General features: G+C 36.3%; 1 protein-coding gene across 1 annotated transcript in view; it reads right to left on the bottom strand.

Moving 5' to 3' along the window:
• The window catches only part of CAMKMT (calmodulin-lysine N-methyltransferase), a 271,951-nt gene that overhangs the window by 16,550 nt on the left and 241,984 nt on the right, over positions 1-13,417 (bottom strand). Inside the window, exons 8-9 of the mRNA XM_070734547.1 lie at positions 11,064-11,138; positions 5,971-6,034 (exon numbers count right to left, since the gene is read on the bottom strand). Of these exons, the coding sequence (XP_070590648.1) occupies positions 5,971-6,034; positions 11,064-11,138 (139 nt within the window). The remainder of the gene's footprint in view (positions 1-5,970; positions 6,035-11,063; positions 11,139-13,417) is intronic.

The raw sequence follows: 13,417 nt of genomic DNA, 5'->3' as shown, positions 1-13,417 counted from the left end.
CCGGGGTTCAGAAAATTTTTGTCTCTTCTTACGAACTTTTTTCGAGTTACGAACCGGCGTTCAGGAGGCTGCTGGGAAGCCCCGCCGCCCAGCTGTCACCTTTTAAAACAGCTGCGCGGCTTCCCAGCTGTCTCTGAACGCCGGTTCGTAACTCGAAAAAAGTTCGTAAGAAGAGGCAAAATTTTTCTGAACCCGGGGTTCGTATCACGAGTTGTTCGTAAGACGAGGGGTTCGTATCTTGAGGTACCACTGTACTTGCTTAAGGAAAGCAACTGTGAGATTAGATTAGATTCTATTACTCCTGGTAATTGCCAACCAGTGTTAATTTTGCCATTCTTTGATAATCTATTGGAATGCGTTGTGATTATTTCATTGTTGTTTATTTCCAAATGGAGTTGAAGTTTGGCTTCAGGGCAGACATGGCCTTCAACACTCTAATGCAATTATTCTGGTACTCTACAATTGCCAGTTGTCAATTGGCATACATAAATAGAAGGCATCAAGTTGGGAATGCTGCCTAGAAGATTACTTGCATTAGAAAATAAAGAGAAAGAGAATCTAGATTTAGCAGCTGCCGCGGCATCTAGAATTAGGATTTTTTGTGTCATATTAGGCATTACAAATGAAGGTAAATATATATATATATATCCCAGGATAATATTGCAGGATGCAATCTGGATTGGTCACCAGAACCAGTGGTTTTGTTTTCTGAGCTTTCGGATTCGAACTGGAGCTACCTTCTGTGCGTTTTTTGGGCTTTATATGGTGCCTGTCGTATGTGGCTTTTTAGATGATGATTGGAGTATTGATGGCTGGCTATAAAGTCCATGACTGTTGTTTGCTTCTGCTGGGCAAGGAGGACCCAGATTGCTGGGGGCAATATGCTGACTCTGTAAACCACTATATAAAGTACTATGAAACGGTATATGTAAATCTAACTGCTATTGCTATTGTGATTTTCCTACTATCTCTTTTACCTAAAGACCAACAAACCCATGACTTTTAAACTGGTAAAAAGAAAATTAATGCAAAACAATGAACAAAATACATAATTCAGCATTGTGTAATTCTGGGAGAAGATTTTTACCTTCACATGGGTATTACACACAAGTACTTCATAAAGATTGTTATATGCTATGAATATTTCTGAATGCCAATGATTTTATATTTTTAAAAATATAATTATTGTGCCTGATAGCTATGCAATACTAGCCACAGGTGGGTTTATTGGTTCAGGATCCCAAGCCTGTAGTTTGGTTTCTTCCTCGAGGTTCCAAAGCCTTATTTGAAAAAATATCCTCCCCTGGAACAATTCAGAGAAATCTTCTACCAATTCCTCTGTCAAGGACTATAGTAAAGAATGTTGAAAGTCCATATGTATCACTTGAGTGGGCTCAGAAACTAAACAGTTTTTGATCTTCATTTTTTCACTGTGCTCTTTGAATTATATTAGAGAATGTGGTAGCATGCATGGATTCTTAGTTTAAAGAAACTTATGGATAAGACATGAGTGATTAGTAGCATTCACAAAACATACTGCACTGCAGACTGACCAACCACATTTTAGCCTAGCAATTGTAGATTAGCCAATGGTTCGGCATGTCATGCAAGACCAGAACTGTGGGTAAATCAAGTAAACCATGGCCACGTTAGACCTGAATAATCATGCCTCGAAATGATGTAACCTGGATTCACAAAGAAACTGATCACAATTTTAAACAGACAAGAGGTGAAAAAAACCCTTCACTTATGAAATTTACTATCAAGAAGATAAAGAGTAATTGCTAACTTATTCAAAGCGAAAGGGAATTTAATAAAACCCATTATGGCTATTAACAACTAAGCCTAATAGTTAAAAAGAAATCCAGGTTCAAAAAAGAGCAGGAGTAGTAGGATAGCAGTTGTCACATATAATGGCTTTCGGGGAAGCTATCCTTGCCTGATCTTGGCCTTGGAACCGGCTATTGTGCTGATAACGTTCCATCTTTCTCCTAGCAACATCCTGCTTTCTTCAATTTCTTACTTCGGAATGTACATATATTTAATTCTGTGAATCTTTCTGTCACAAAAGGTGAACAGATCTGTTAGCGTCAGTATTTGGTTGGTTGGTTGATGGTTGATGGAGTCTGACTTGAGCAGCCAAAATTTAGCTGGGGCATGGTGATTTGGTGAAATAAAATCACATATAAATATAAATTCTTTATTGTCATTGTCAATACAAAAAAGTTTTCATTGACAATGAAAGTCATGTGATGGCGAGAGACCAGTCCCAACACATTTTTTTAAAAAAGGTTTCACATGGTGAAACATTCACAGAATTATATATATATATGTAATGCATAAATTTTACCATGCATCATTTCCACAATGTTACCTAGCCACCATTTTTGTCCATATGTGTGTGTGTGTGTGTGGAGAGAGACACATATAGACAAAAAATGGAAATGTCATGGAAATGATGCATTGGTAACATTTATGCATCTGTGAGTCCTGGCTCATTCATTTTATTGGCCTGAAAGACAAGATGTTTGTTGAATTCCAGAACTACATCTTATTTGCATTCTTCCAGCACTTCAGTTACATTGTCAGGTTGACAGTATCAATTCCCAGAAGCGATGCTAAAGAATGTGGTGTGTAAATTCAATAATAAATAAATAATCATTGGAATTTGGCTGTACGAACATTATGGACTTTGGCTTGGGAACTATCCACTTTAGACTTGGAAACCTAGTCTATTTGTCAGCTTGGGAACTGGAAATATACCCATTCAAGGCTTTGGAACCTCAAAGGTACAGGCATCAGGCAAAAGGATGATGCTTCACTAGCACAGCATAGAAGATCGCTTTAATCGTTAACACCTCGCTAAGCCTAAAAAAAGGCGGAAGATTGTTTACTAGCAAAGCACAGAATATTGCTTCACTGTTAGCTGAAAAAAGGCTCAGCTGATTGTTGGAGGGAACAGCAATGAAAGAAGCAGGCAAAGGGAAGATTGCTTAGCTAGCAAAGCACAGTAGATCTCATTACCACCTCGTTAGGGCTTAAAAAAAGCTTAGTAAAAGCTACATTCAGAGTACAAGACGCACCCAAATTTTCAGCCTCTTTTAGGGGGGGGGGAGGTGGGTTTTATACTCCAAAAATATGGTAAGTAAAGTTCAGTTAGAACAATAGAAAATACTTCGACAACTCTGAATCCATAAAGTTAATGGATCATTTCATAGAACTACAGAATATGTGCCTCCAGTAGGGTTTTCAGAATTTAGTCTTCCTAAAATAAGCAGCCCAATAGATTTGGGCTTTGAACATTGCCATGTATTCTGGATTCCTGCTCAACCTGGCTATTTGTTGAAGATCAAGAATAAGAAGCTAGGACAGTCATTTTAAAAAATATTTTATTATTACTATTATTATTTAGTTGTTGAGATAAAACAAACAACTGCAACAAGTGGAACTCATTACCGGACTCAATAGTGTCAACTCCCAACCCCCAACATTTCTCCCTTAGACTCTCCACGATTGACCTCTCCAGGTTCCTAAGAGGCCAGTAAGGGGCGTATATAAGTGCACTAATGTGCCTATCGTCCCCTGTCCAATTATCTTCCCTTATCTTATATATCATACATATTCTCTCCTTATCTATCTGTCTGTCTGTCTGTCTGTCTGTCTGTCTGTCTGTCTGTCTCTCTCTCTGTCTCTCTCTGTCTCTCTCTGTCTCTCTCTCTCTCTCTCTCTCTCTCTCTCTCTCTATATATATATATATATATATATATATATATATATATATATATATGTCACATGTTTAAGCTGAATTTGAAAATTAAGGCGCCTGAGAACAAGGACAGAAACACCAGCCTGAAGATGACGAGTGAGACCTCGTCGAAACGTCGCCAGAAATTTCCAAATCCTACACGGGAAGAAACCCGAATATACCAAGACCGTCATACCTGTACCCATGAAAATCTACGAAAACACACACATATATATATAGATATATATATATCTATCCTAGTCTCCCTTAATTTTCAAATTCAGCTTAAACATGTGACATATATATATATATATATATATATATATATATATATATATATATATACAGTGATCCCTCTATTATCGCGAGGGTTCCGTTCCAAGACCCCTCGCGATAATCGATTTTTCGGGATGTAGTGGTGCGGAAGTAAAAACACCATCTGCGCATGTGTGCCCCTTTTTCCATGGCCGCGCATGCGCAGATGGTGTTTTTACTTCCGCACCTGGGAAGACCCAGCAGCTGAGGAGCCGTCTGCCAGCCCGCTTGTCCGCCGCTTTTCTGCTTGTCCGCCGCTTGTCCGGCCGCCGCTTGTCCACCTGCCGCTTGTCCGCCGCTTTTCCGCCCGCCGCTTGTCCGCCGCTTTTCCACTTGTCCGCCGCTTGTCCGCTTGTCCGGCTGCCGCTTTTCCACCCGCTGCTTGTCCGCCGCTTTTCCGCTTTTCCGCCGCTTGTCCGCTTGTCCGGCCGCTGCTTTTCCGCCCGCCGCTTGTCCGCCGCTTGTCCGCTTGTCCGGCCGCCGCTTTTCCGCCGCTTGTCCACCCGCCGCTTTTCTGCTTGTCCGGCCGCCGCTTTTCTTGTCCGCCCGCCGCTTGTCCGCCGCTTGTCCGGCCGCCGCTTGTCCGCCGCTCTGGGAGTTGAAGACCCAGGGAAGGTTCCTTCGGCCGCCCAGCAGCTGATCTGCTTGGCAGCGCAGTAGCAGCGAGGAGCCGAAGATGGGGTTTTCCCGTTGCCCACGCAAAGGGGAAACCCCATCTTCGGCTCCTCACTGCTACTGCGCTGCCGAGCAGATCAGCTGCTGAGCGGCCGAAGGAACCTTCCCTGGGTGCCGCCCGCCGCTCGAGAGCAAGAGGGGGAGAGATAGAGAAAGAGAGAGAAGGAAAGAAAGAGATGAGAGAGGGAGGAAGAGAGTGTGAGAGAGGAAGAAGCAAGATAGAGAAAGAGAGAGAGAAAGAAAGATGAGAAAGGAAGGGAGTGACATCATCGGGTGAAAAAATCGCGATATAGCATTTCGCAAAGATCGAGATCTCGAAACTCAAGGGATCACTGTATATATAATATATATTCTCTCCTTATCTACTTCTCTTCTTTTTTACTTTCTATCTTTATATATATTACTTAATGTCTATTCTCTTCCATATGTATTGTATATTGGACAAAGAATAAATCAAAATAAAATAAACAATAGTACACCAGACCTGGTAGTTGAGATTGGCAATGCTCTCTTCAGAAAAAGATGCTTTGGCAAGGTTAAGCTGTTTTTATTCTGGCAATAGCAGAAAACTTCTTTTAAGCATCGACTGAATGTATATTTCATATTCATTTATTTGCTAAATGTTTCATACATTCAGAATCTGTTTCCAACCGTCTTTGGATCAGACTAAGATTTAACTTCTGTATCTATCCATACATGAAGATATTAAGGGTTTTGCTTTGATATACAAGAAATTTTCAATTTATCAAGCTTATTTATTCACTTTCTACAAAATTATTGTACTATACAATTCATTTAGTATAAATAGCGGTTAAAAATAGCACTTTGTAACAAATAAATACACAATGACAAAGGTTACTATTGAAGGGATTACACATGACAGAAGCTAACATAAAAATTTTCAATATCAGAATTTTACTTTAATATGAAGACATTGTTATCAAAGGGAAATACTCAAGAAATGCTTTGATAAAAATAATCTCCCAGTATCTTTGAAGCGGTTTCATTTATTTTACTTCCCACTGTGTTCCTTATCAGAAGGCCAAGTATAAGAAGTTTTCTAGTTTATGATTAGGAAGGAATCTGATAGATTAGAAGACTCAATTGAAGTTGGACATAATAAGTATTAAAGTATTACATGACGTTAATCCTGCCATTCCATTACTCTCTCAATCATTGTGCACAGACTAATTATTCTGAAGCCCATGTTCAGGAGAAAATAGAAACATACTTACACTGGGATGAAGTAATCTCTTTATTGCATCCACCAGGCTAGCTCTGTACTGGTCCAGAAACAGGCTGACATTGAAAAGGAAACAGTATTCAGATTAAAAGGGGTTTCATTTCTAATGATTCTAATGCAGATAAGTATAAGGCTAGTTACATATGTTTATATACTGCTATGAAGAAAAACTGAATCTAAATTTTTCTCAGTTCATGGTTTCTAAACAAATTGTCAAAGTTTTTTTTGTCTGAAACTGAAGACCAAAGGATTACCCAAGATATGGTTTTAACTGAAATATTTTTAAGATAAGTACTAATATACAATCAGAATTAATATAATACAATGAATAAATACCATTCTATTTCTGGAGGAGAAATTGATATTAAAACAAGCTGCTCTCTGCATTTTATAGAAAGATTCAATTTATTTTTAGAAATAAACAAACAAAGTTTTTTAGCTAAAATATTAAATAAAATTTAAAATCTATCTAAAGGTTAACAAGACACTAGAAGACAGAAATAAAAATAAACATGGCAGCATCAAATTTACTTAACCAACTGCCACAGGGGGTTTGCAGAATAATTAAAAAGAGAACAAGGATACATCATTGACAGAATAATTCATATTTGCCCACTATTTCTTATATGCTTATCAATGGTGGATTCCTACCGGTATGCCCGAGTGCTCCATTCTGGTAGGAGCCCACTAATTGCGTAATTGTTTGCATGACGGCTTTGCCAGGCCATGTGTACTGCCATCTTATTTTTTAAAAAATCACATTTTTGGCTCTCTGCGCATGCACAGAAGTAAAACTGCCCCTATGTGCATGCACAGTGAGCCGAAATCGCACAAGAAGATGCAAGCGGACGCGAGCATAGCAAATGCATGTGTGCGTGCACTTACAATGCGCGCCATTAGCAAAAAGTAAGTGGAGCCCACCCCGATGGCTTATTTATATATTTATATCTGTTTATGCATTCTTCTTTTGTATATGGAGCCCCGCTATGGGAATGACTCATACTCTTGTTATAATTTTTTAAAAAATTGTAAATCTATTTTAACATTATTCAAAACAAGATTCCACTATCTTTTACCCATGAAGCATTTAAAAAAATGCTAGAAAATTCATTTTCTTCCCCTCATCAATTTCTAGAGACACTGATTTGATTCCCTGGTAATTCCAGCAAGAGTTACAAAGAATTCAGCTCCACAATGTTGCAATGATGCAGTGCATGTTGCTATTACAGTAGTACCTCTAGATACGAGCTGCCCCACATGCGAGTATTCCAAGTTACGAGCCGCGACGCGAGCAAAATTTCTGTTCGACACCCGAGCTCAAATTCGGGATACGAGCTGAGCTTCCACTAGGTGGCGCAAGAATCTCCTTGCTTCCAGTTATCTCGGCGCGAAAAACAAAGTCTAAAGGCATTTGTTCGAGATGCGAGTTGATCGACTTACGAGCTCGGGTCTAGAATGAATTAGACTCATATGTCGAGGTACCACTGTACTTACATTCATGGGATACGTTGCTTTGATTTAATTACATTTACTTATAAATTAAATCCTATTTAGTTTTGTGGTCTCCCCATTTAAAAAAATTCTGATACGACTTGTAGGAATATGCCCTCTGGTGTACCACTCCAATACAAATACAAATCTAAGTTGTTCGCACTTCATTGTCATTAGCAGCTCTGCATAACTTCAGTAAGCAACAAAGCTGCCATGCACTGAAGGGCAATCATTATGGGGAGAAATGGAGCTCTTATTTCCACATCATCAGATCATTACAGAAAATGAAATCAAATGGGAAAACTTGATCAAAATGAACACTAAATTATTATTATAAAATTCGACAACCTCATGCATATTTTTGGTAGTGTGACCTATCATGCATTTTATAACAATATGCGGTTAGTGCTAACTGCAGTGAGAGCTATCAGAGGAAGTCAGAAATGGAATTCACATGAATCAATCTTGAAACTAAACTATTTGTAAATGGATGGACTGATGCCTGAAATAAATGCATACTTTACATTCATAAAAGCATTGAAGAAGTAGAGATACTTTCTCTATTAAAATGCAGGTGATAATATGTGCCTCCCCAAATTCACATCATCCGTTCTTATCTCTTGCCATCCCATTAGCTCTGTACTTTCTGACGAAGAATATTATTGTTTTTATTTATTTTGTTTTATACTCATTAAACGCATTAAAAAACCCTTCCTGTTTTACATCAATCAAAGCCAGAAAAACAGTTCCTGTTCCATTCTCAGATACCAACATTTACTCCATTGTTTATGTGGCATAGAACTAATATTTTTCTTTTTTTGTACCAAATGCTTCAACATTTGGCTTGTTGTTGTTAGTCGCAAAGTCATGTCCCATAATCCCATGGACAACATTCATCCTGGCATTACTGTCCTCTACCATCCCCCGGAGTCCATTTAAGCTTAACTCTATCCAGCCATCTCAATCTCTAATATTTGTTTTATTTATTTTTCCTGAATATTCTTTACTCTGTCCTCCCAAAATTTCATAATTGTGGGTTAGCTAGTTGCAAATTATTTAATCTTGTTTTTCTATTTATTTACTTGGATTAGGTCATAGATTATTGTTGTAATTACTATATATTGTAAACCTTTATTAATTTCTTTTCCTGTGCACCAGTTATTTCACTATCAGAATGCAGGCATTGATATAATTTAAGTATCTTAGCAGAACCCACTGGGTTTTATAATCATGCATATTTTACTTGAATCTCATTCTGACTTCAGAATTCATTTATGAATGGAGCTTGCATTATTCTTATTTTAATAAATGGAATCAAGTAGTACCAATGGCTATCTAATCAGAGATCATACTATGCCAATTTCCTTGAAACAGCACAATAAGAATCTCTCATTTCCCTTAATATTTGAACCAAGGTTCCTGCTGTATTCTAATTCCAGAGCTTAAAAGCTGACAACAATCTGGATAATGTTGTTAAATGGATATTACAAATTATCATACCTACTTTTTGTTTTCATATCTACACAGTTTTGAAATCTCTTAAACATAGCTCAAACATAACTATGAATTATTACCCAATGCTATTATTTTAATGCAATTCCAAATAGAAAAAAATGAAAATATATTTTAATGTCAACCTAATAGTTCAGATTATATAATGCACTATAAACTCTGTAAATTATTTCTGTTTAAAAAAGAAAAATACAACATTTAGCTTCTCAAAACAATATGTGGGTATGTTTATATTGCACTGTGTCCCAGGCCAAAATGCAATTCAGTCTTTTAAATGCTAAAAGCATCTGTTGTGCTATTCTTTTGATAGGCATTAATTAAAGCATGCTTATTTTTAATACCGTGGCAAATCCACAGAAATAGGTGCATTTCAGATCTATTAGTGAATTTATATTTACTAACCACAATTCTTTGTTTTCTAGTGAGGCTACAATTCTTCTGGGAATTCTAGCAGTTTATTCAGTCGACAATAAAATAACAGACGACAGTAATACATAGTTTTTAAAAAGTTAAGTTAAATCTTTTTTTTTCTGATATTCTCTACCCGGTAAATAGGATGACAGGATAAGTATTAGGCATAAACAAGATACAATAGTCAGGTTGTTTTGATATTTGTGTGAAGAACAAATTTAACTCAAAATCTCTTGGCAAACCTTGCTTCACCCACATAATCTGGAGAACATCCCTATGCAAGCCTTGTCTAAGCCTCTGAGAAGACTGCTGCCCTCCTGCTCACGTCCGCCAGAATCTGATCTGACTTTCATACTTAATCTGATCTAATCCTGTCCAGCATTAACTTCATCTGTGCAATGAAACCCAGAGTATCCATTCTAATATTTGGTGAGGAAGGCATTTACTAAATTACTTGCTGAAATCATATGGTGTTGTTTAGCTCCTTATTTTAATCAGATGATGCATCTCTGAGGCACATTATCAGCGATTAGTTAGAAACCCATGTCTGTCCTTTTTGGGAACAAAGAAGTTTTGCTGAAAGGCTATGCATTGGGGGGAAAGACTCTTTCATTCATTGGTTAGTCATAAAAGAAGAAAATAAAGGACAAAGAAAAGCATTACAGTATATGGAACTAGAAATATTTTATTACAAGAAGCATTTTCAAAATCATGTTTATAACTTATGAATTTAATTCACTATTTTAAAGGACACAATAGCTAGTTTCTTCTTTAAACTATTCAGTTTCTACAGTCACTTAGAATATTTTTATTAAGGACACCTGCATTAAAATGTGTATTTATTCTTCTTAAAGCCAATTGCTTTAAGGAAGTTAATAGCCAAAATCTCATGGACTGTCACAGACCGGCATCCAAGAAGCTGCACAAAAGTGAGTTATGTATTTATGTGAAATAATATTGCTCTTAAAATGTATTTTCAAAACATACTTCAATTGAAATCATTGCGGAGTTTATACAATCAGATAAGCCACCAGAAAGAAACATTATTTTATATCAACAACCAAATTTACTTAGAAACACAACAAAGCGTTCTGTAACCTGTCAATCAACCGATGGTAAATATGTTTTTCTCTGATTTCTTTTTTTATTGCAATTGATTTACTATTAATTTTAACATTTGAGTATCAGTAAGGAAATGCCGGTTCTTATTTCCTTGAGCAGCTTTAAAAATTCCCAAAGATTTAATGGGGAAGACAGAATATATATCCTCTTATATCAATAGTCAGATCTTTCCTAAGAAGTAAGCTAATTGAGCTGTTTGTGTTGATAAACTCCCTTTTCTCCAGACTGTTCCTCACTGAGCCATAATTATTTGCAATTTGCCTAAGTCGTCCATTTACTGATACATCAAGCATGAAACAGAGGCAATTCCAGAAAATGGAAATGCTTCTCAAAATCAATCTTTGGGAAATAATGTGGTAGAAGTTACTGTGTGATAGAAGACTACCTTAGAACTGTCACATGGAGATGAATATTAATTTGTTGAGGTTAAGATGGCTTTGTGCTTCATTTGTTGACTTTGCTTAGCCATCAGCAAGCAGCACAGTACAATTACTTCAGCAAAGCTATTTTTTTTCCCTCACATGAATTTTATGATTTTTATGTACTTACCAGTCAGCACACATAACAATGTCAAAATGTCCTTCCAGTTGAGAGACATCTGTCTCATTATCCCATCGTAAAATGCTAGAAAGAAAAAATATTTTTTTAAACTGGACTTATGTGTTTTATCATTTTCATTTTAAAAAAAGGTACATTTAGTATTTTGACCAAGAGTCAAAAGAATTGATTTATTAAAAGTACATAATATGATCATAAAAAGTGCATATAGATGTATGAATTAGTGACATCCACTATAAATATAGCTTTATGTGAACAGCTGGTTAACGAATTCCTGTAAGTAAAGTGATATATACAGGAAGTCTAAAGTTTTGCCCCTTAGTAATTAAATTGGTATACAGTAAATTGCAGTATTGCTTATTGAATTTCGGTATACATTTACAAACTAAAATACTGCTTTATTTTTTCTCTCCTTGTTGTGATTACTCTTCACTGACTTTATTATTGATAAAGCCATTGCTTTTTTTAGCTTTATAGGAAGGACATAGAATAAGCATTTTTGAAAATATGCCAATATTATGCTATTAAGGTTTGCTCTTGATGAGCTCATGTTTAATTGCAACATCTGGAATATAAAAAGAGTTTTAAATTTCATTTCCAAAACAAAATTATGAGTAACCAGGAGAGGTTATTTCTTTAAAAATAATGTTTATGATATATGCATAGTTTAAAAGTGCTTTTGTTGCAAAATTTATTGTGTTGTGTTTTTTTGTGTGTGTTTTGTGATCAAAAGAATACATGTTTCATTTGCAGTTATTGGTACAAAATTTAAGAAAAGCTAGAAAGAAAGAATGATATCTCCAGTTTGATACATATTTATTTTTGTTTTAGGACTTTTTATTCACCAACAACAACAGTTTCTGGTTAAGATAATCTGTAGCAGTGGTTTATATGATTCATGTTTATGGTTTATTCATAATATTTTCTTTGTGAAAAATGGTTTTTATTGTTCAACAATATGACTTATGTACACAGAAAATTATTAGAATCCTTGAAAAAAGTTATTGTTGATGTACAACATCATGGGGGGAGGTTGTGTAGAATATCAGACTAACAAAATAATAATGCAGAACTCACTAATTTACCCTCCTGGAATGTTTTGTGCCCTTCCAAGGGGGGAAAACGGTAGGCTAATTTAATCACCATGCAACCCCAAGTACATATATGCATGCATATACAGACCCATACATTCACACCCATTTAAACTATAAAGCGGGTACACATTTTCGAAACCTAGGTGGCTTTGCAAACTGGCACTTTCAGGGCCCAGCAGGCATCCACTAGTGGAAAGTGACAAAGGAGAGTTCTCACTCTCAGCTGCTGACTGCCTGCTGGCTACTGGCGGCTTTTTCAACTCTGTTTCCGTGGAAACTTAGGTTACAACAGTGAAAATTAGGTAAAGGTAAGTTGGCGGGGTTGCTAGTTTTCATTTGATTTTGATTTTTTTAATAATAAAAAAAACCACCCTGAAGCTGCAACAGCAGCTAGTGGTTGAGTTGCTAGCTTTAAAGGCCATCACTGGTCTGTCATTCCACTGAAAGGCAACCCATGAAGACAAATAAGAACTGCAAAGTTTATGATTATTTTTTAAAATCCTTTTTATTAGTGCTACATATTTTGAAGATGACTCAGTAATTGTCCAGCATTAAGCACTGCACTTTAAAGGCTTCTGGATTCTTAACCTTGTTCTTCCATTATACATTTCATTAGATTTTTTTTTAATTTCAAAAGAACCATAGTCTAAAATAAACTTTCTAATAAAATAAAATATTATTTTATTCTTTTGGCTACTCCGGTACACACACACACACATACACACACACATACACACACACACACTCACTCTATTCATAAAAGTTAAGTAACTGGCTCAAAATACATTATATGCCCTTCTCCAAATTTTTGAACAAATATCTGTGATTCATTGTCAATTACATAATTTTAAACCAGAAGAGAGATTTAGTTTTTAGATTTGAGTAATGGAATCGGCTTTTGAAGGGGATAGGAAGAAGTAACACATGCTTACTTCAGCTACCTTCTGATATTTTCCCTTAACCGTTTTCACTGGGAAAGTATTAAAAACTCTTTTGCAGAGGATATATATATATAAGCTCAGGATAGTTTTTTTCAGGTAGTGTAAAAATTATTACAGTCAGTTCAAGATCTTTAAGACACATTCAAATGTGAGAAAGAGCACACTTAACTGCTTCTATTATAGAAGTTCTGGTTGCAGATGCAAGATTATGCCTTTGAAAACTTTCCAAATACCTTTTCAATAATCCCATGTTAACTTTCCAGAATGGTTAAACAACTGGCAACTTCAAATCTCAACCAACAAATGCTCT

The sequence above is a fragment of the Erythrolamprus reginae genome, chromosome 1 (genome assembly GCF_031021105.1).
Source record: "Erythrolamprus reginae isolate rEryReg1 chromosome 1, rEryReg1.hap1, whole genome shotgun sequence".
NCBI classification, from domain to species: Eukaryota; Metazoa; Chordata; class Lepidosauria; order Squamata; family Dipsadidae; genus Erythrolamprus; species Erythrolamprus reginae.
Note: the sequence above shows the minus strand (reverse complement) of the source record. Positions and strands in the feature narration are given on the sequence as shown.